The sequence below is a fragment of the Physeter macrocephalus genome, chromosome 14 (genome assembly GCF_002837175.3).
Source record: "Physeter macrocephalus isolate SW-GA chromosome 14, ASM283717v5, whole genome shotgun sequence".
Lineage (NCBI taxonomy): Eukaryota > Metazoa > Chordata > Mammalia > Artiodactyla > Physeteridae > Physeter > Physeter macrocephalus.
Genome location: NC_041227.1, coordinates 103,273,928 through 103,297,544, shown reverse-complemented (window position 1 = coordinate 103,297,544; position 23,617 = coordinate 103,273,928). Strand labels below are relative to the sequence as shown.

At 39.9% G+C, this 23,617-nt stretch overlaps 2 protein-coding genes across 7 annotated transcripts in view; one reads left to right on the top strand and one right to left on the bottom strand.

The window, feature by feature from the left end:
• Nucleotides 1–13,553, top strand: part of PPM1E (protein phosphatase, Mg2+/Mn2+ dependent 1E) — a 202,805-nt gene extending 189,252 nt beyond the window's left edge. The window contains exons 4-7 of the mRNA XM_007118095.3: nt 294–482; nt 2,875–3,018; nt 3,256–3,349; nt 8,315–13,553. Of these exons, the coding sequence (XP_007118157.2) occupies nt 294–482; nt 2,875–3,018; nt 3,256–3,349; nt 8,315–9,375 (1,488 nt within the window). The 3' untranslated portion in view covers nt 9,376–13,553. The remainder of the gene's footprint in view (nt 1–293; nt 483–2,874; nt 3,019–3,255; nt 3,350–8,314) is intronic.
• A 6,383-nt stretch (nt 13,554–19,936) lies between these two features.
• TRIM37 (tripartite motif containing 37) overlaps nt 19,937–23,617 on the bottom strand; it is a 121,112-nt gene continuing 117,431 nt past the window's right edge. For 5 of the 6 annotated variants that reach the window (XM_055090824.1, XM_055090827.1, XM_055090825.1 and 2 more), the window contains exons 25-26: nt 20,891–21,020; nt 19,937–20,236 (exon numbers count right to left, since the gene is read on the bottom strand). In XM_055090824.1, the coding sequence (XP_054946799.1) occupies nt 19,952–20,236; nt 20,891–21,020 (415 nt within the window). In that variant the 3' untranslated portion in view covers nt 19,937–19,951. Of the gene's footprint in view, nt 20,237–20,713; nt 21,021–23,617 lie in introns of those variants that run through there. The other variant, XM_055090828.1, reaches the window with a different exon arrangement.

Sequence of the window (23,617 nt, the reverse complement as noted above, 5' to 3'; positions counted from 1 at the left end):
GTGTATGTAGGTGGTTTCCATGGTGCAAGACAACAGCTTTCACAGTGAGAGAGGGCGCTTCAGCCTGAGCTAATTGGGCATGATGTGTTCCAGTGTTCTGGTGTGTAAACACAGATGCCCTAATGTTGCAGGTATTTTAGCATTTGATCAGGCACGTCAGAAAAGGGAAACATTTAGTCTCATTATCTGGGTGACAAAGCAGCGGAGGAGGATGGGCAACAGTGTGGGGGACTGGCTCATTTGAGTCATGCTATACCTAACTCCCTTAACTGTTTCTGTGTTCCTATTGACAGGACCAGGAAGAACAAGCTTACTTTGCAGTGTTTGATGGCCATGGGGGAGTGGACGCTGCCATTTATGCCTCCATTCACCTGCATGTTAACTTAGTACGCCAGGAGATGTTCCCCCATGATCCTGCCGAGGCCCTGTGTCGGGCCTTCCGGGTCACTGACGAGCGGTTTGTACAGAAAGCAGCCAGGGAGGTATGCCGTTTCCACGTAAATTCCAGCCGTGATGCATTAGCTGAGATCTACTTGTTCTGTGGTTAAAAGGCTTATTTTGGATTTTCTCTTGTGGTAGACATTATTTAAAGCTCTCTTCCAAACTATATTCTTGACACACAGTATTGGATTGTTGTAGTTCTAACTCCCCCTTTAGCAATAGATTTAGTGGGGTGCTATGATGTACTGTATAGAAACTCCCAAGCTATAATTTTCTAGAAAGCCAGTCCATTGCTGGATTTGGCAGGTGACTTTTATCTTATTCACCATTGCCTGTCAGGTTCACAACAGGACCATCTCTCCAAGCAGACTTTTGCTGACAAAATCTGGATATGGTGATTAAAACAGTGGTCTATAAAAGAGAAACAGAAGCTGGGATTTCTCCATACAGTTGGTTCTAAATGGGTTGGCAGTGTTTTGCTGTGTATCTCTTCAAGAAAGTTTTGCTTGGAGAGAGTGAATCCTTAGATGATCCTTGAACTGATTTTCTCTTAACAGGAAGAAAGGTCAGAGCTCATGTCCTAATTTCTTAAGGTTAATCAGACCTAAGGTTTTACTCTGAATGAATGACAGGGGCTCTAAATTAAGATCTAAAAGTAAAAATTTTAATCTATTATCATTCTGGGCATTGGTACACAATTAACTACAGGACTTTATATTCATTTCCAACTAGGGACTAACAGAAAGAGAATAACTTTTAATTTTAAAAAGTAATTGCAGAATTATATACACACAGAAAATAAGACTCCTGCCCTATGACTTAAACATTAACTCTTTTTGAAATGGACTTGGAGAGAACAGGGTAATCATTGAATCCTTTTCTTTGATCTCATAGTTATGCTACACAGCAACAGTGGGGTTTGGAATTAATGAAGTAATAATTCAGAACTACTTGGTGTTAAGCAAGGGCAATATTCTCTATCTCCCCACCTGCACCCCAGCTTTAGATTAATATGCAAATCCAACAGTAGTAACCACTATTGTCTGCAAATAGAGGTGGGGCTAGAAAACAAAATACAGTTATTGACCTCAGACTTTGCCAGTCTCTGGAGGGCCGGCACTGCTTGGCTCTGCCTGCGTTGGAGCTGCCAGCTGTCATCACTCTGACTGAGGACAAGACCTGGCCCCTGAGAGGTGATCTGTAAATCATCAACGTGAAACTAAGAGAATCACCTTGTCTTCTTCATCCTCCGTCCTATCCCTTTTCCTCTGTGTCCTCAAAATCATGGCTTTTTTTCTGACCGTGTTCACCTCATTTGCTTTGCCAATGATCCTAGTGTCTCTTAGTCTTGCCAACAGTTCTCGTGAATAATTTAGGTTTGTCTCGGCAGTTACTTTTCTCCTTCTTGTGCTTCCACGTGCTGCTAACTGCTGGGAAGAAAGTAGCTATTCCTGTTGTGCGGCAGCCCTCCCTCCTGTTCTCTCCAGGGCATATGTACTGAAGTGTCTTTATCGTGTGTTCCAGGGGGCTGAGGTTTTGAACATTCTGTGTGGGAAGACATTTTATTGGTGGGTGAGGATTTATAACAAACTTTCCCTATATAGGGAAAATGAGAAGTTGTTTTCTCATTGGATACAAGGGGCCTTCTACCATCTTGACGCATTGGTTCTAATTTAGGCCAAGTCCTTAGTAACAGAAAGTCATGCTCGTTTGGTAGTGACTCATGTCAAATGGAGATGTCATTTTAGGATAGTAGTATCAAGACATTAAGTCCAGTGGTACTGAGCTATTGTGATGAAATTCCAGGCTCTTTGTTTTTTTATGCAATGTTCCAAAAGCAAAGGCCCCTAAAATTACTGTAGGAGATTTTATTTTTGTTTTTTAAAGGTACAAGCAACTTAGCACTCCAGGGAATGTATGTAATCTCTTGGCTTCTGTTTTAATATCCAGAGTATGGAAGCATTTGTTGTGTACACACCAGATGCTTTGTATGTTATTTTGTAAAGCCAGGACTCTCGCCCTGAACATGCAGTAGGTCAGTAACAAAACAGACCAGAGTATGGAAATCTTTACTCTAAGGATTGACATAGTGGCTTAGCACTGGACTAGGAGGAAAAAATTTCAGTTCTGTTCTAATCAGTTACCTGATCTTGGGCAAGTCACATAACCTGCCATAGTACCTGTGTATAAAATGGAATTGATAATTGTCTCTGCCTTGTATATCACAGATAAAATGGCTCTGTATCTGTGTGTGCACGTATAAATACATACAAGCACATACGAATGCATTGAGAAATGGGAATTGCTATTTGTGAAATCGAGTTATTAGTAGTCTAGCTTCCAACCGAAAAGTTTGTATTACCTATAAATTGCTTCTCAGTGAGAATTTGATGTCTACTTATTTTTACTGACTCTTATTTAAATTACTTTCAGAGCTTAAGATGCGGGACCACAGGAGTGGTGACTTTTATCAGAGGCAACATGCTACATGTGGCCTGGGTAGGTGATTCCCAGGTTATGCTTGTGAGAAAGGGCCAAGCTGTTGAACTAATGAAGCCACACAAACCGGACAGAGAGGTAAGTATGGTCTGTTTTGTTAGGGCACATGCCACAAAGGCAGTTTTCTAGTCACTGATTTTCACTTATTATTATAATTATCACCTTATCTCAGTAACCAGGCCCACCTTCCAAAGGAAAAATAAAGAGAACCCTTTCCAGGAAGCTGATGAGTATTATATCTGTTGTTTACTGTTAAGGTAGATGAATAAATCCTGAATCCAATTATTTGCTTCTTTCTATTACATTACTGTGCAGGATGAAAAGCAGCGAATTGAGGCCCTTGGAGGTTGTGTAGTCTGGTTTGGTGCCTGGAGGGTGAATGGAAGTCTGTCGGTCTCCAGAGCTATTGGTAGGAAAAACCGATTAATTTTTGTTTCTCCAAACTTCTTTTTCCAGAACACTGCCTTATATTAATCTGACACAACAAGGGAACCTGAGATAGTAACAGATTTTCAGAGTGCTTATTACTGTTTAAAATAACATTTGGATAATACTTCTTTTAATTAATTATTTAGCCTACTCATTTATATAAATTCTGTTCTTAAAAAGAGAACTATATTAAGAAATGTTCTCTTACTAGTTTCTTTTTTTTTTTTTTAATGGAAGCCTTTAATCTTTAGCATACAAATCTGCTTAAAACCACAGTGATCCTCATTTTTCATTCCATTTTGGGTCATACTTAGCTTAAATCAGTACTTTCCATAAAATAGAAGCTTCCCCCCCATATTTTACTTTGCTTATATCTTTAATTTTTTCAATGAATTCTAAAATAACACAAATAATATGCTTTTTAGATGAAAACAATTTTTACTATATTAAAATTAGAAAACTAATTTTACTATATGTGGAATATAATAATTTGTCAGATAACCCTGGGGTTTCAGCGAATCTGCTTCCCTGGACCTAAATTCTTTAAAAGAAGGGGAAGTCGATAAAACTCTTTGTCTAAAATTGAGAGAGTAAACAGCTAAGCTGTTTGGACAAAATGCAAAGGTGTAGTTCAAAGAATTGGGCTATAGTACTGTTTCTGTCTGTTTCACTTTTGCACCTGGGTCTATTGCTTTAGGCTTCATGGCTCAGCTTCACTTTGTTTTTTTAAAAAGAACAAATCGATGTGCATGTGTCTATATGGGTGGTATGCATATGCCGCACGCGGGATCCTCCCACACCGGGGCGCGAACCCGGTTCCCCTGCATCGGCAGGCGGACGCGCAACCACTGCGCCACCAGGGAAGCCCCACTTTGTTTTTTTAAAAAGAACAAATCGATGTGCATGTGTCTATATGGGTGGTATGCATATATGCATATATACTGCAGTTCTCAGTCACTGCCTCCTAAATAAATGAAGTAGTTTGACATAGGGATAACATGGATAAATGGAATTGAGGTCTAATCCCCAAATTTTGCTTAGCATTACCAAAATATTCCAGGAACATTAACAAAATCTCAAAGGACTGATTTCAGTTTCACCACTGATGTGATTTCCCTCCTACTCTTTGGGAAGGTGCTGGCAAGCTGTGAAGTGGCCCAAATGGGAGCAGCAGAGGCTGAGGGAGAAGGAGGAAGCTCAAAGATTCTGCAGTACCTCTTGAAAAACTGAGAGCTGGCTTTAGCTTAGACTGAGGGAGCTATTAGAAACTCTGGAATAAGGCCAAAAGGGAGAAATTTCTGATTTCTAAAACACACCCTCAAATAGAATTATTTTTGACAACTCCAACCAAAGACCTCTTCTCTTGATCTAACTGTCTTTGTCCGAGTATTGAGAAGTAACTTTAATGCTTGTTATAGAACCAACTTTATACTAGAGGATACTTATCATTTCTTGCTTCTAAAAGTATGACACAAGGGGGAAAAGCAGGGAAAGAATGTCCTTGAATAAGTGACAATCTAAGAGAAAACCAGGCTGACTTCAGAGAGGAAGTGACTTCTGAAGTGGACATGGAGGATAGTATGCAGAGAAGGACATCCCAGGTATGGCAAATACAAACACATGGGCATCTCAAAGGGCATGTCTTGTTTTAGGAACAGTGACAAGTACAGGAGGCTGGGGCAGAGGGTGGGAGTGGGAAGAGATATGTGTTGGCACCAGAGTACAAAGGGGCTTAAATGCCAGGCTAAGTGTCTGGACTTTGCCAGGTGAGTAAGACGAGGGCCCATGTGGTCAGGTTTGTATTTATAAATATTTCTAATAATTATGGAAGACGAACTAGAGTAGAAAGCCTAGATGAGAGGTCATTCAGGAGGCTGTTGATACAATTTGTTTCAGAGATAGGACAGCTAAAACAGGGATACAGAGGAGGGTATAAATTGATAAGACAGAAACGACAGTTTGTGAGGGGAAGAGGAAAGTTAACTTCCAGGTTTCGGACTTGTGTGACTGAGAAGATGATAAAACATTTGTAATAAAGCAGCAGCAGCAGTTTGGGACTGGGGAGAAGGGCAGATAATGAGTTCATTTTGGACATACTTTATATTCTAGGTACCTGTGGGATGTCTTGGAAGAGATAATTTATATGCAATAGGAAATACAGATCTGGAGCTTAGCAGAGTTCTGAGTTAGAGATACGGGAATTCATCCCATTTTGGCAATAATATTAGCAACCTGTGAAGTGTGTGTGTGTGTGTGTGTGTGTGTGTGTGTGTGTGTGTGTGTGTGTGTGTGTGTGTGTGTGTGTGTGTGTGTGTAACTAGTTGAAACTACAGGAATGGATGACATTGCCCAGGAATACTTAGTGTGAAGAGAGACCAAGGATGAGACTCATTACTTGTAGAATAACATGAAGTTATGCTCTCTGGGTTTGTATCTTGGCTCTGCCACTTTACCAGCTGTGGGTCTTGAGAAATTTACTGCACTTCTCTGTATCTATTTGTCCCTTTGTAAAGCAGGAATAGCTAACAGTACCTAACTCATAGAGTTTCTGTATTAAATGGCATAACACACACACCACACTTAGAACCCTGCCTGGCACAGTCTTAGCACACAATGATTTTTGGTGATTTTAAGTGAAGGAGCCAGTGAAGAAAATCAGGAAGGGATCAGAGACATAGAAATGGGGTATCACAGATGCTGGGGAAGGGGCTTTCTAGGAGTATGTAGTCAACAGAGTCAAATGCTGCAGAGGTCAAGTCATGGAATTTTGAAAATAGAAAATGGTTGTGGATATAGGTGAATTACTAAAGATTTTTTGTTTAAGTCGGGAAGAGGAATTGAGGGAATTCGGGCCTGATAAACTTAATTTTCTTTGAAGTAGGAAATTAGGCCATCTACCAAAATCCAGTAACTTAATTGGAAAGAGTTGAAGAATGTGAGAAGGATTTGGAAAGCTCATGGAATAAAATAGGGGCTAAATAAGGACAAGAAAAAGGACTCCTGGGACTTCCCTGGTGGCACAGTGGTTAAGAATCCGCCTGCCAATGCAGGGGACACGGGTTCGAGCCCTGGTCCGTGAAGATCCCACATGCCACAGAGCAACTAAGCCCGTGTGCCACAACTAAGCCTGCACTATAGTGCCCGCGAGCCACAACTACTGAGCCCACACTGCAGAACCACTGATGCCCACACGCCTAAAGCCCGTGCTCCACAACAAGAGAAGCCACCACAATGAGAAGCCCGCGCACTGCAACAAAGAGTAGCCCCGGCTCGCCGCAACTAGAGGAAGCCAGGGCACAGCAATGAAGACCCAACACAGCCATAAATAAATAAATTAATTAATTAAAAAAAATGAAAAAGGACTCCTGAGCAGAGTTCAACTCTACTTAGAAAGTAAATAACACTTAACACTTTAAAAATAAAACGCTTTTCAACTGTTTCTCCCCATGAGCCCTTCAGATTTATGATCCAAAGTTGATAAGAGGCATATGTTTTCTAGCATATGGAGAGAGGAGGTTTAAGACAAAAGGATGTTGCCATTTCTACAATAAAATGGATAATCGTGCCCTCCTACCAAATTTGGGGGCGAAATGTCATGAATTTGACACCCAACAGTAGATCAGGTGAAAAGCCAGAATTTTGGCAGCATTTTCTCTGTGCAGATCTTTGTATGTTCTGTTCCAAACTAACAGTTGCAGTAGCCTTTTAATTGAAGCACTAAGATTTTTGGGAACAGTATGACTCAGATCACATTTATTTTTAGAGTTGGAATTCAGAAAATAATGATGATAATAATACAGTCAGGTGGAATAGGGAATGGGGAAATTTAGTAAAGTGGATTGGTCGAGGACACTGAATCCCCAGTGATTGGAAGTTTTAATTAGCTTTAATAGGCTATTGGGAGGTGCCACAGTATAGCAGTGAAGTTGACGAAATCAAAACCATACTTGAGGACGACGGTTCTGGCTACCTTAGTCTGTGAAAAAGACTAGTTTCTCACTTTGTAGATAAACTAACCCAGGTAATTAAATATTAAGTATCTGTTGTTCAGGGTATCCCGTCATGCAGCCTGCTGGATAGGGTATGTGGCCCACAGTGGTTCTAGCAGAGTTATCCATAGGGTTCCCATTGAGCTTTTTGGGCCTATTTGAGGATTAAACAGGGATGTGAAATATTGGAGAGAACTTTACTTGGGTAGGAGAGAACCTATAACAGATATCAGAAAGTGACAATATGGCCACATCGTTTAAGTAAGTACATGTAACTTCATTTTATCTTCCCCTAGTCAGAAAGTTCAGTTTTAGTACAATAAAATGGACAGTAATTGAAGAGGGTTTGTAAGTAACAAGTGCTAAGATCCGGATGCAGGCAGTCTGACTCCAGGGCTTGCATCGTTAACCACTAAGCTATATGCTACCACTTTAAGAATGATAAAGCATTTTGTAAAAAAAAAAATTTTTTTAAACTACTGTTTGCCAATGAATTATGATACCCTAAACTAGGAACTATTGCTCAATACTCCATGTTTTTTATGTAAAGAAGTAAACGAGTATCCCTTGTAGTAATGTTATTTGGTTACCCAACAGGCAAAGGACCTGTTTGCTAAGGCTCTCTCCAAGTACTAAAGGAAAACAATGAAGATAAACAAGGAAGGGATCTGGAAGTGCTCTGGATCTGAAAGTTCCAAAATGCACTGTAGATGATCAATTATCTCAGTAATCTGGTGACAGAAACCTAGCTTAGTTAGGCCCCAGGTCTCCAGTCTGTTGCCACTCCAAGCACCCAATATTCAACTACAAATTACTCCCTAACAGTCACCTCTGTGTCTTTGCTGATGCTGTTCCCTCAACAGAGGACCCTTCTCTGCTTAGGCCATTTGAGCTGGCCATAAACAATTTTACATGCAAGATAAATCAAAATCTGACCTATTTTCTAATTCCCACAGGAGATGCTGAACATAAGCCATACATCTGTGGGGATGCAGATTCTGCCTCTACTGTTTTGGATGGAACTGAAGACTACCTCATTCTGGCCTGCGATGGCTTCTATGACACCGTGAACCCTGATGAGGCAGTGAAAGTTGTGTCTGACCACTTGAAGGAGAATAATGGAGACAGCAGCATGGTTGCGCACAAGTTAGTGGCATCAGCTCGTGATGCTGGGTCAAGTGATAACATCACTGTTATTGTGGTATTCCTGAGGGACATGAACAAAGCTGTAAATGTTAGTGAGGAATCAGATTGGACAGAGAACTCTTTTCAAGGAGGGCAAGAAGATGGTGGGGATGATAAGGAGAATCATGGAGAGTGCAAACGCCCTTGGCCTCAGCACCAGTGCTCAGCACCCGCTGATCTAGGCTATGATGGGCGTGTGGATTCATTCACTGATAGAACTAGCCTGAGCCCAGGGTCCCAAATCAACGTGCTGGAAGATCCAGGCTACCTAGATCTCACACAAATAGAAGCAAGCAAACCTCACAGTGCCCAGTTTTTGCCACCAGTTGAGATGTTTGGTCCTGGTGCACCAAAGAAAGCAAATTTTATTAATGAGCTAATAATGGAGAAAAAATCAGTTCAATCATCATTGCCTGAACGGAGTGGTGCTGGAGAGTTTCCCTCTTCTTTTAATTTGGGTTCCACGGGGCAGCAGATACGCAGAATGGAGAGCTTGTCTCCTGTTTGTTCTAGGTTGGAAAATGAACAGTTCAAATTCCTGGGAAAGAAAGTTTCTAGATTGTATCGTTTACACTACCACTACTCAAAGAGGCGGCACGGATTCAGGTTTAATCCAAAGTTTTATTCTTTTCTCTCTGCTCGAGAGCCTTCCCACAAAACAGGCACTAGCCTGTCCTCACTTATTCGAAGTGGGAAGAGAAATAGGATGTTAAGAAGTTCTCTGCCATGGAGACAAAACAGTTGGAAAGGGTACAGTGAAAACATGATGGGGAAGCTTAAAAAGAGTAATGCTATTCCATACCCAGCTCTTCCCTGGAGTTTTAAAATATAATAAATAACTTTCTCTTTAAAGTAGGCTAGCTAGCTCTCCCCCAATAAAAACATCACTATCCGAGTAGAAACAAGGTAGACATTTCTGAAATATTGTGTGCTTCATTATGATGAGCCATGGATGGCTCAACTCTTAAATGTAAATAGATCTCTAGGAAACTCACTACAGTGTTTTCAGTCTAATAAAAAAGTACTGGCGGTTTCACTAGCAAAATTATACACCTGGTCCCAGTGACGTGTCTCTGTACCTACGTACCACCCCCACCCCATGACCCCTTCACGTCACTAGTGGAAGCTTGCGAGTTGGTTATTTCAGTCAGGAGCTATAGTGTTGAAATCTCATGGCAGGTGAAATCTGTTCTGATGTGCCTAATATATCTCTGGAAAACTTAATGCAGAATTAGATCTAGTTGGGGAATGTTCCTCAAAAGACTGGGGACTGAGGGAAAGCCCCTCCCCTTCTTTTGGTAGGTAAAAGGCTAAAAGCCACATGGGTTTTAACTGGTAACAATGAAAGTAGAAAACTAGTGTAAAAATGTCATATTCTCAGACTTGTGAGGTGGTCTTTAGTCAAACAGATTCACTAATTTTTTCCTGTAACATAAAAGACCAACAATGAAAATTTTTTGAATTAAAAAGTATTTCCTAGGGCTTTAGCTATTTGGGAGTTTCATAACCTGTTATGGTGCTTTTGACGGAATTATTATTTTTTAGAAGACTGCTGTCAATTGGTTTTAACCTATGATGCTAATGTGTTTTTCACTGTACCTTCATCTCAGGAGTAAAACTTCTTTAATGGAGATGATTTCAGGTACAAATATACTAGAATCAAGTTGCCATTTTAAAAGAAAATCAAACAGTATTTCTATTTTTTTCTGCCTTTTTTTTTTTTTTAAAAAAAAGTTCAGACAGCAAAGGCATGTACTACGATCAAATTAAAAAGTGGTGCTGGAGAATGAAAAATATTAGTTTTAATTTCTCTAAAATTGTTTCCCCCAAGGGAATGAAATAATTGGTGTGGAAGAGGCTGAAAGTACTGCCTAAAGTGAGCCCAGAGGCCATGTGCAAAGGAGAATGAATGCAGATTACTGCAGCTGAGGTCTGTTTAGTTGTAAATTTGAGTCCTGCAGCTTCAGACCAAATAGTACACATTTCTCTTTTCAATATTTATTTACATTTGATATTCTGAAATTGTCTGCTTTTTGTCATTTCTACAGTTTCAAGTCAGAACCATATCTACAACTAGAGGCGGCAAATAAACTAATAATCAGATTCATTCAGTGAAGCAGCCTGATTCTTTGAGAATCATGAGTGTCTCCACATGACAGACATTTTACCCTCCCCCAGTCGAGCATGGAGCAGCCACGCCAATGCACAGGAGCTGCCTGCTGCAGGGCTCACTCCCTCATACTGTTGGGAGGTGCTAAATGCTCTTGCTGAGAAATGTGCACTGAGCAATCCTGTTTTAACATAATACTAACAAACACACTAATTACTTTATGTTCCCCAGACTCATAATGGAGGACTGTGATTCCTGGACCTTAAAAACATAGAGGACTGGAGCATATTTTGGGGTGCCAGTGTAGCTATATCAAACAAATAACAGATTCACTTTAGCAACAGATTGATAATCTACAGATTTTACTTTTTAAAATTCGGATGTAGGTAGAGACTTTCAGTATTTGTTTTCCCTTATTTTGAAGTCATTTCTTCTCAAGTCTTGTGACACATGGCTGAAAAGGAGGGGGAGCACCCATGGCTCCAACCGTAGTGCCAGAATCTTCTCACCATCCTGATGCTTTACCCCCATACATGGACCTCACTCACATCTGTCATTTTTGGAAGCCTAGATCTTGTTAACAACCCATCAGGTGCAGTGTCAGTTTCAAATCAAATTATCATCTAAGGAAGCAAGAAAACAGAGGCAGCAGAACACTGGTAGATATTAGAGCCCAAAGCACTAAGCTAAGTTAAACATTTTTTAAAGATTTTTCTATAGTTGTCTATTGCTAATGAATGATTTTGATCAGAATAAAGAAGGTGAAAGGAAATAAGGTACAAATGACAGGTTTTTTCAGTGAGGAAAAATGGTTGGATGAAATTGGGACTAAGAGACCACATCTTTAAGGGTCTGAATTTTGTAGGTGTAACTACATAAGCAGTGTTAACTCCATTTCTGACACCAGTAGCCCTCTAGAAAATAAAGCAAAGTAGTTCTAGTGTGGTCACGTTATAAGCCAATATTGTAAAAAATAGCAACTACTATTCATTTGTTCACGACATGCATACTTATAGTTAGTTAGGTACCACTTGTAAGGTAAGTCCTTTAAAATTCTATAATACATATTAAAGTAGTGGTTATTGGTCTGATATATACTGCTCTTGGTTCTATAAACTAGATAAAAAGCAGTGCTTTGTGAAATGCAGTGTTATATCTTAATGCCACTGGTGATAGAAAGTAGTTCCCTTCAGTTCAAATCCTGTGCCCTCATCTGCTGCTTGCTGACGTAAGCAATAAGTCCCCCCTCTTACTAATGGTGTCTACACATTTCTGTAACTTGTATTTAATGATGGTGTATCTGGTGATTGTAAAAATATTAGACAGATATAAAAGTATATAATATATATTAACCGTTAACGCTGAGGTACAGTCTGTGAATTATGTGTTTTGTACTTTTATTCATTGTGTAATTTAGTGATGGTGGAAGTTCTGCATTCAATCCTTAAGATGGCAGTATCCCTTTTACAGTTTAACATGATCTGCATCAACTTGTTTGCTTGCTAAAGTTTTGTTAGAATAGGAAATAATAAATATAAAAAAGAAAGTGTAGTACTGGTTAGGGAAACAGACTTCAAGTCACTAACTGAAGTCAATACAAACTCCTTGTACATTCACTGTGAGTTTCAAAGGGAATCAGTCCCTAATTTAAAGGTTTCCTTTGTTCACTTTCTGGATGTGTACTTTTGAGGGATATCTGAGGTTAAGCAACATTACAGCACCAAACAAACACTGGGGCTATTAATCCCATTTAGGTCTGTACTGAAAAGGATGGTGGAAATACATGTATATATCTTTTCTTTACCTAAAAGTGCCATCCATTGTCCTTGAATTAATATAAAGTTACTGTGGCATTTAATTTAGGAGGATCCTCGAAAGCTAACAAACAAACACCTTTTCCAAGGACAATGTCAACAATGTCAATGTCAACACTGAGTCTGATTCTGACCACATTTATAGTGGTACTACAATGTCAACGTGGTGGTATAGTGTCACACTGCATCTTCATGACAACCATACTCCTTTGTTGGAACACTGTGCCAGTAAGAAGCGCAACATCCAACGGGCAGATTAAATGATGCATAAAGAAGTTAAGTGTTTACAGATAAAATTGCTGTGGTTCAAGTACTTCCTTCCCCATCAAAGGCTTGCTGAGGCTTTGAGAGAAAGTGATCTAAATTATTATTTTAATGTTTGTTTAAACATAATTTGTTCACTCAGTGATCATTCACACCGAAGCAATGCCATAAAAGTTTTGCATAATTTAGGAGAATTATTCTTTGGATCATAAATTAGAAAAAGAAAGAACATGCTTCTTTTCACCTTTTAAAATCACATGACGGTAAAGGACAAATACCCACTCTTCTGTTCTGACCCGTGAATAGCTTAAATGCTTTTTTCCAAAACAAGATACTTCCAGTGTTATAATATGTCTATTTCCCAGAAATGGTACTGTGTTGAAAAATAATTGTTACTTCCTCTAGCAGCATTTTATCTTCTGTTTTAAAGACTATTTATATTGTACTAATTAGAAAATATGAAATAAGATAGGGAGCTCCAGACTGACACAGCAGTTGTTCTGGAAAAGGAAAATACTCACTCTGATAAACTTTGATGTATGAAATAATGTACAGACACGTCAGTGTTACCTCTTACTCTAGGTGCTCTTTGGTGAGAGACAGGCTTTGTTCTCTTGTTCTTGACATTTCTCTGCAAAGAATTCTCTATGGAGCGGAGCAGATGAAGTGAATCATTTCTTACCAAGCAAATTTATCAATTTATAAATCTTCTCTACAGCTCACTTTTGAGTTCAGTTGTAATCATGAGTGATCCTTCATATTTTATTAAAACTGTTCATTCAGGTAAGAAGTATGTTGAAATTTTGCCAATATCTTAATAAAACCCAGCAACTTAAAACCACTAGGCATTTGTCTTTTTATTCAAAGGAAGGTTATTTAGTGCTGGGATTTAGGTTGATTCCCTCAGAACTGAAAATAAAATCCCGAGGTGGCAGTTTTCTAAACTTTAAAGTGGGAACGTTTTAAAAAGAAAGTTTGCTAAGTACTGCTGCAACTGTTATTCCCTCCCCAGAAAAACCAGAAGAGATACATCTCATCTTACACGTCTCCCCCATCAGTTTAATACTGGGGGCAGGGGGTTATCCTAAAATAGATGAATGAGAAACAGGACCTGCCAATGGCTAAGTGCTAAGTGCTGACTCCTCCAATCTCCAACTACTTCTTTATTCTTCAAACTCTGCGTCCAGCCCAAGTTCTTCCCTCTCCCTTAAGTCTTTCCCCTTTTCGTTTCAAACTGGAAGAAAGGAAATAATCAGGTGAATTGTGGCTGAAAGTCTGTCAGGAAGAATGCTTTAAGAGAGTAACAGGAGATAAAAAGAGAAAGAAAGGACAATGTGGGGGACAGAAATAAAACTGATAAAACAAGACATCTCCATCTAAGGGAATGGCATTAAACCTGAAAAATAAGTAAACCTAATCAATACACTGCATTCTTACCCTCCTCTCCCCACCATTAATTAATTCCTAGAAAATTAATTTCATAGTTATAACAACCTTAAACTCCTAATTACTTAAATTCATTCAAGTACTTAGGATGACTTTATATAGAACCCCAAGAAAGAATAATTGAGAAAACAAAGTGAAGGTCTGCAAGAATCAGGTATTTGCAAGTTTGCTAAAGCAGGGAATGAAAGAAAAGCAATATTTTGATAAGTATTATTTATACTTGAAAAAAATCCCCTATTAGTATTCTTAGTTCAAAAGGAACATCTCTTTCTGAAGCAGTAGCACACAGCAAGATATTAAGCAAACCACTAAGTATACTGAACTCATTTGAATTTAATATAAATTTATCTAAATTACCAAATTATCAAGTATGATTGCCTGAAATAAGGTGTTTAATTGTTCATTTCCTTTTTCCATTACAAGTTTGTCCTCTGTCATTTTAACAGCAATTAGTAAAGAACACTCTTCTATTGCACTTTAGGAAAACCTACTTCTGCCTGGCCAAGGAATAATCTCATGGAAGATCCTTTTAAATTTATATTTCAAACAAATCTAATTCTTCTCTGAGACCCAAAAGCGTTAAGTGGTGATCAGGAGAAAAGTGCTCTCATCCTGAGCAGCTGAGTTTAGCATCCCTCTTATGCTGAGCCTAAGATCCCCCCCCAGTCGTGCAACCTCCAGAGGAGATGATGTGCCCTGCTTCATGGTGCAAGCAGGGGCCCTCACACACAGGTTCTGATTTTTCTTATCCTGCTTTAGGACTAGGGAAAAAATAAATGTGAAATATGTCAGGAATTATATGTATTTGGAGAAACCATCTTTCAAATGAGTAACTGGAATGTAACCAAAGATGAAAAAGTTGTCCCTGCCAGCTGTTACACTGGGAGATGCTGGAGCTAGGGCATTCAGGGTGGGCAATTAAGCCAAATAAGAGTTGCTATGGGATCAAATGAAACTGAATGGCAGGGAGGCCTATAGAGTAGGCTTTCCTAAATGCACATAAGGAGACACAGACTTAACTGCCCTGCAGGACTCAGGCAAGGGCTCTCTGGCTGGGCAGAGGCTCTGCAGAAATGGAAGAGAAGACTCTCTGTAATAGGAAAAAACACATAAATGTGCCAAGTGGAGAAAAAGGTTTTTAGCAACAGAGCAGTCCATATAATTTCTGTCCCAAACTATACAATGACAGATGTCACCATTTGCTCTTAACCCTCCCTAGACAGAATTTTAAAACTTCTATGAAACTTCTGTGAGACTATGAAGCCATGTAAGGGTTAATGTGGGAACTAGCGATAAATGAGGGGAAATCTAAAAATATCACTATGAAAAGACTAAAAGGAACACAAACACTCACATGGCTCTTTCAGTTTTGTACTTCCCAAACTTTCTATAATCTTATCACCTTTATAAGTAAAAGAAAAATAATTCTTTTGGATAGAAAACTAAGAATGGCTCATTACTTTCTGAATTGTGAATGTGAAATTAATTACGCTCATGTTTTTAATTCAAAAAATATTATATATATTTTGAAAACCACAGTACTTCCAGCTTCCAATTCTGAAATGTAGAGCTAAAGGGAATATTGCTTCCACCCTTACAAAAGAAAAGAAAAAAAAAAAAAGTCCAGATTAACTTCAAATTATGGCTTTTTTCCAAACCCATCAGACAGCTGAGGTTGCAACTGGCCCAAATCTAAAGAAGGGCAGGCACCTGACTGGAAAGATGAGCCATTGGCACTAGTTTACATAGGGTAGCTATAAGCAGACATTGGAAAAAACTGTTTAGCATGAGTTAGTAATGAAGAACTGATGCTGGCAGGACAGTGGGAAGTCCTAGGAGCTGCAGAAATTAGTGGAGTCTGCACTCTCTTGCAAACTCTTACCAGGTGCTCAAAGAAAAGATTGGAAAGAGCCCTAAGGGTCAACTGTGGTGCAGACCCAGCAGTGGGATGTGGGAGAGTCAAGAAACTATCAGACCCCTTCTCCCATCTCTCCTACGTAAATGTTATTCTATGGGGGAAAAGGGCCACAAATGCTGCCACCCTTAGGGTACCTATGAAAAGTCACTGCAGCTGATGAAAGGGAACAGGGAAGAAAAACCCTGCTGTTGGGGAGGCAGGAATATCACCAGGCCTACGACTAGCTGTGGAGGGGCAAGTGAATCAAGACACAGTAAACTGAAACACACAGTGCCTAAAGCTTCCCCTTAATCCGAGAATGTCAGTCCCTCCCCTGCCTCCAGTCAAGCTTCAAATAACAGAACACTTCTGGGAGAAGGACAGGAAAGCAACAACAGCATGCAGAGACTTAACAACTCTCTGAGGCACAGTACAAAGGGAAGCCCTAAACTCAAGGTCAGAAGAGACACTGCTCTGGTAATCCATCCCCAATCAGGAATGCAATGTATTGCTATAGGAACTCGAAGCCACTAAGGTTAATCACAGCAACCATGAACCTCAAACCAAACACAACTTCTAACTAAATTAATTCAAATTCTGCAGTAAAGGTCTAAGCAGCAGGAAAGGCCTGCCCATTTTTAGGCAGAAAAACCATTCATCCATCTACTGTCCTACACAAAATGTGTTGCTTTCAACAAAATACACACATGCATCTGAAAACAAGAAAAAACGTATTCTTAAGAGTGAATTAACCGGGGTGGTGGGTATTGGCAGGGAACCTGCCTCTCCCAGGTTCTTTCCAGGTGGTCTCCCCTCCCAGGACCTCCTTGGGGACCTTTGTAACCTGAGCCAATTAAATTTGAGCTTGGTGGGAATGTAAACTGGTACAACCATTATGGAGAACAACAGTATGGAGGTGTCTTAAAAACCTAAAAATACGGCTTCCCTGGTGGTGCAGTGGTTGAGAGTCCGCCTGCCGATGCAGGGGACACGGGTTCATGCCCCGGTCCACGGAGATCCCACATGCCACGGAGCGGCTGGGCCCGTGAGCCATGGCCGCCGAGCCTGCGCGTCCAGAGCCTGTGCTCCGCAACAGGAGAGGCCACAACAGTGAGAGGCCCGTGTACCGCAAAAAAACAAAAAACAAAAAACCTAAAAATAGAGCTACCATATGATCCAGCAATCTCATTCCTGGGCATATATCTGGAGAAAACCATAATTCGAAAAGATACATGCACCCCAATGTTCACGGCAGCACCATTTACAATAGCCAAGACATGGAAGCAATCTAAATGTCCATCAACAGAGGAGTGGATAAAGAAGATGTGGTACATATATACAATGGAATGTTATTTAGCCATAAAAAAGAACAAAATAATGCCATTTGTAGCAACATAATGGACCTAGAGCTTGTCATACTGAGTGAAGTCAGACAGAGAAAGACAAATATCATACGATATCACTTATATGTGGAATCTAAAAAAATGGTACAAATGAACCTACAAAACAGAAATAGAGTTGCAAATGTAAAAAATTTGTAAATAAAATAACAAATTTATGTTTGTAAATACCTATACAGTAGGTCCTTAATTAGTTACCAGTGGGGAAGGGGGTGGGGAGGGATAAATTGGGAGACTGGGATTGATATATACACACTACAATATATAAAATAGATAACTAATTAAGGACCTACTATATAGCACAGGGAACTCTACTCAATACTCTGTAATGACCTATATGGGAAAAGAATATTACAAAGAGTTAATATATGTATAGGTATAACTGATTCACTTTGCTGTACACCTGAAACTAACATAACATTGTAAATCAACTTTACTCTAATAAAAATTAAAAACAAAAAACAAAAAATATGAACTCCAAAAAAAATAAACAAACAAAAACAAAAAAACCAAACACAGAGTGAAGTAACCATCAGAACCAGAATCTGATATGACAAGGATTTTGGAGCTGACAGAATTTAAAATAACTATGGTTAATATGTTGTGGAAATGGTGGGCAACATGCAAGATGATACGGGTGATTTCAGCAAAGAAACAGAAACTATAATAAATAGAAATACCAGAAATGAAAAATACTGTAACAAAGATGATGAATGCCTTTGATGGGCTGATCAGCTGATCTACCATTGCTGAGAAGGGAATCAGTAAATTTAAAGATAAGTCAATAAAAACTACCTTAACTGAAACACAAGAAAAAGAATGAATGAAAAACAAAAGCAAAATAAATCCAGAACATATAAGAGCGATGGAACGATATCAGTCTAACATATGCATAATTGGAAACCCTCATATGTTGCTGGTGGGAATGCAATGGCAGTGCCTTCTGGAAGTTTGGCAGTTTCTTATAAAGTTAAGCATATACCTACCACATGACTCAGTGCAATGAGTTCTGTCTGACACCAACTACCTGGAGTTAGGCTAAACTTCACAAGTTAAAGGCAAAGTCCTCCACAAGACTGCTCTCACTTCAGATACCAGCTGCAAGTTTGGGGTCCCCCACCAACCCTCCCCTAGGTGTGATTATTCACTAGAACAACTCACAAAACTCAGGAAAATACTTACAATTCCAGTTTTATTATAGCAAAAGGATACGAATCAGAACCTGGCAAAAGGAGAGACACATAGGGTGAGGTAGAGGAGGGTCCCAGTGTGAAGCTTCCTTGTGATCAGGGCATGTTACCCTCCCAAAACATCAATTTATGACAGAGTACTGCTAATCAGGGAAGCTCAGCTGAGCTTCAATGTCCAGAGTTTTCATTGGGGTTTCATTACATAAGCATGACTGACTCACTGGCAATGAGCCTAAACTATTCAGGCTGATAACATGTGACTCAGTGGCCCAATCCTCTAATCACATGGTTAGTCTTTCTGGCACGGCCAGTCCTTATCCTGAGTCATCTCATTAACTAAGCTATCAGGATCCACCATAAGTAACAAGGACACTCCTATCGCTCAGGAAATTCCAAGGACTTAAGAGGCTATGTCCCAGGAACCAGGGACAAAGGCCAAATTCTTTATCACATACCCAGCAATCCCACTCCAAGGCAAACATTACCCTAGAGAATGACAACTTATGTTCACACAAAAATCTATACACAAATGTTTATAAGGTTCATAATCACCCTAAACTACAAATAACCCAAATGTCCATCAATCGGTAAATGAATAAATCGTATACATCCATACAGTGAAATAGTATTCAGCAGTAAAAAGGAATAAAGTTCTGATTCACGCAACAAGGTGGATGTCTACCCCTAGAGGGAATGCCAGACAGAAACTTGTTACCTGAACCCCAGAGGTTTTCCTCAATGGACTGTGTAAATCTGTATATGCTGCATATTTCTTACTATTTTTAAATTCACAAACAACAATACTTGAGGTGAGCTGGAGCCCAACAAAACAGACAGGACATGATTTTCTTCATCATAGGAGAACTGCTTTTCAGTACATCCTTTAGCTACCTACAAGTTTGCTTTCTCATGAAACCTGTTATCAACTTTAATTATAAAAATAGAGAATTTTATGCCAGGAGGGCAGTTACAAATCATTTCTTTAGAAGCTTACTTTTTTTGCTTTTCAAGAGACAGACTTTATTCTTAATATGGAATCAGAAATCAGAATATGGTACAAATGGCTTGGGTTTCTAAAATATATGAGAAGATAATATACCAATTAAGTTCAAATAATTTTCCCTACAAAATTTTTGTGCAACCATAAAGAAATACCTTCAAAATTTCCTATAGCTATAACAACCAAAAATACTCTTGCTGACACAGTGAACTCAAATTCCACCAATGTAAAAGGGTCTCAACCAATTCTCAATTCATCTAAAACAAGGGCAGCACTCCTAATTGCTTTTATACATAACCTGACTGCATAAGAACAACCAAAAAATACTCAAGATCCAAAATGTACTGTGATTCAAATATCCCTATGCCATTATGGGGAATCCACTGATTAAAAGACCTCAACGTCATTAAAAATAAGAGTAAAGGGCTTCCCTGGTGGTGCAGTGGTTGAGAGTCCACCTGCCGATGCAGGGGACACAGGTTCGTGCCCTGGTCCAGGAAGATCCCACATGCCGCGGAGTGGCTGGGCCCGTGAGCCATGGCCGCTGAGCCTGCGCATCCAGAGCCTGTGCTCTGCAACGGGAGAGGCCACAACAGTGAGAGGCCCGTGTACCGCAAAAAAAAAAAAAAAAAAAAAAGAGTAAAGGTTAAGAACATTTACAATTTAAAAACAAAAAACACAATGGATACTTCCCCCCAAATAAAGGACAGAAGGACACCTCAAAATGCTATTGTAGGAGATGGTTCAAGATGGCGGAGTAGAAGGATGTGCTCTCACTCCCTCTTGCGAGAACACCAGAATCACAACTAACTGCTGAACCACCATCGACAGGAAGACACTGGAACTCACCAAAAAAGATACACCACATCCAAAGACATAGGAGAAGCCACAATGAGATGGTCGGAGGGGCGCAATCACAATAAAATCAAATCCCATAACTGCTGCGTGGGTGACTCACAAACTGGAGAACACTTAAACCACAGAAGTCCACCCACTGGAGTGAAGGTTCTGAGCCCCACGTCAGGATTCCGAACCTGGGGGTCTGGCGATGGGAGGAGGAATTCCTAGAGAATCAGACTTAGAAGGCTAGAGGGATTTGATTGCAGGACTTTGACAGGACTGGGGGAAACAGAGACTCCACTCTTGGAGGGCACACACAAAGTAGTGTGCACATTGGGACCCAGGGGAAGGAGCAGTGACCCCAGGGGAGACTGAACCAGACATACCTGCTGGTGTTGGAGGGTCTCTTGCAAAGGTGGGGGGTGGCTCTGTCTCACCGTGAGGACAAGGACACTGGCAGCAGAAGTTCTGGGAAGTATTCCTTGGCACGAGCCATCCCGGAGTCCGCCATTAGCCCTACCAAAGAGCCCAGGTAGGATCCAGTGTTGGGTCACCTCAGGTCAAACAACCAACAGGGAGGGGACCCAGCCCCACCCATCAGCAGACAAGCAGATTAAAGTTTTACTGAGCTCGGCCCACCAGAGCAACGGCCAGCTCTACCCACCACCGGTCCCTCCCATCAGGAAACTTGCACAGACCTCTTAGATAGCCTCATCCACCAGAGGGCAGACAGCAGAAGCAAGCAGAACTACAATCCTGCAGCCTGTGGAACAAAAACCACATTCACAGAAAGACAAGATGAAAAGGCAGAGGGCTACGAACCAGATGAAGGAACAAGATAAAACCCCAGAAAGACAACTAAATGAAGTGGAGATAGGCAACCTTCCAGAAAAAGAATTCAGAATAATGATAGTGAAGATGATCCAGGACCTCGGAAAATGAATGGAGGCAAAGATTGAGAAGATGCAAGAAATGTTTAACAAAGATCTAGAAGAATTAAAGAACAAACAAACAGAGATGAACAATACAATAAATGAAAATGAAAAATACGCTAGAAGGAATCAATAGCAGAATAACTGAGGCAGATGAACGGATAAGTGACCTGGCAGACAGATGGTGGAATTCACTGCCACAGAACAGAATAAAGAAACAAGAATGAAAAGAAATGAAGACAGCCTAAGAGACCTCTGGGACAACATTAAACACAAAAATATTTGCATTATAGGGGTCCCAGAAGCAGAGAGAGAGAGAGAGAGAGAGACAGAGAAAGGACCCAAGAAAATATTTGATGAGACAATAGTCGAAAACTTCCCTAACATGGGAAAGGAAATAGCCACCCAAGTCCAGGAAGTGCAGAGAGTCCCATACAGGATAAACCCAAGGAGAAACACACCAAGACACATAGTAATCATATTGGCAAAAATTAAAGGCAAAGAAAAATTAATGAAAGCAAGGAAAAACAACAAATAACATACAAGGGAACTCCCATAAGGTTAATAGCTGATTTCTCAGCAGAAACTCTACAAGCCAGAAGGGAGTGGCATGATATACTTAAAGTGATGAAAGGGAAGAACCTACAACCAAGATTACTCTACCCAGCAAGAATCTCATTCAGATTTGAGGGAGAAGTCAAAAGCTTTACAGACAAGCAAAAGCTAAGAGAATTCAGCACCACCAAACCAGCTCTACAACAAATGCTAAAGGAACTTCTCTAAGTGGGAAACACAAGAGAAGAAAAGGACCTACAAAAACAAACCCAAAACAATTAAGAAAATGGTAATAAGAACATACATATTGATTATTATCTTAAACGTGAATGGATTAAATGCTCCAACCAGAAGACACAGGCTTGCTGAATGTATACAAAAACAAGACCTATATATGTGCTGTACAGGAGACCCACTTCAGACCTAGGGACACATACAGACTGAAAGTGAGGGGATGGAAAAAGATATTCCACGCAAATGGAAATCAAAAGAAAGCTGGAGTAGCAATACTCATATCAGATAAAATAGACTTTAAAATAAAGAATGTTACAAGAGACAAGGAAGGACACTACATAATGATCAAGGGATCAATTCAAGAAGAAGATATAACAATTATAAATATATATGCACCCAACATAGGAGCACCTCAATACATAAGGCAACTGCTAACAGCTATAAAAGAGGAAATGGACAGTAACACAAGAATAGTGGGGGACTTTAACATCTCACTTACACCAATGGACAGATCAGCCAAGCAGAAAATTAATAAGACAAGCGTTAAATGACACAATAGACCAGAAAGAGTTAATTGATATTTATAGCACATTCCATCCAAAAACTGCAGATTACACTTGCTTCTCAAGTGTGCACGGAACATTCTCCAGGATAGATCACATCTTAGGTCACAAATCAAGCCTCAGTAAATTTAAGAAAATTGAAATCATATCAAACATCTTTTTTGATCACAACGCTATGAGATTAGAAATCAATTACAGGGAAAAAAACGTAAAAAACACAAACACATGGAGGCTAAACAATACGTTACTAAGTAACCAAGAGATCACTGAAGAAATCAAAGAGGAAATAAAAAATACCTAGAGACAAATGACAATGAAAACACGATGATCCAAAACCTACGGGATGCGGCAAAAGCAGTTCCAAGAGGGAAATTTATAGCTATACAAGCCTACCTCAAGAAACAAGAAAAATCTCAAATAAACAATCTAACCTTACACCTAAAGGAGCTAGAGAAAGAAGAACAAACAAAACCCAAAGTTAGCAGAAAAGAAAAAGAGGGAGAGTACTCAAATCAATAAAATTAGAGGGCTTCCCTGGTGGCGCAGTGGTTGAGAGTCCGCCTGCCAATGCAGAGGACATGGGTTCGTGCCCTGGACCAGGAAGATCCCACATGCCGTGGAGCGGCTGGGCCCGTGAGCCATGGCCGCTGAGCCTGCGCGTCCGGAGCCTGTGCTCTGCAATGGGAGAGGCCACAACAGTGAGAGGCCTGTGTACCGCAAAAAAATAAAATAAAATAAAAATAAATAAATAAATAAGTAAATAAATAAAATTAGAAATGAAAAAGGAGAAGTTACAAAAGACACTGCAGAAATACAAAGCATCCTAAGA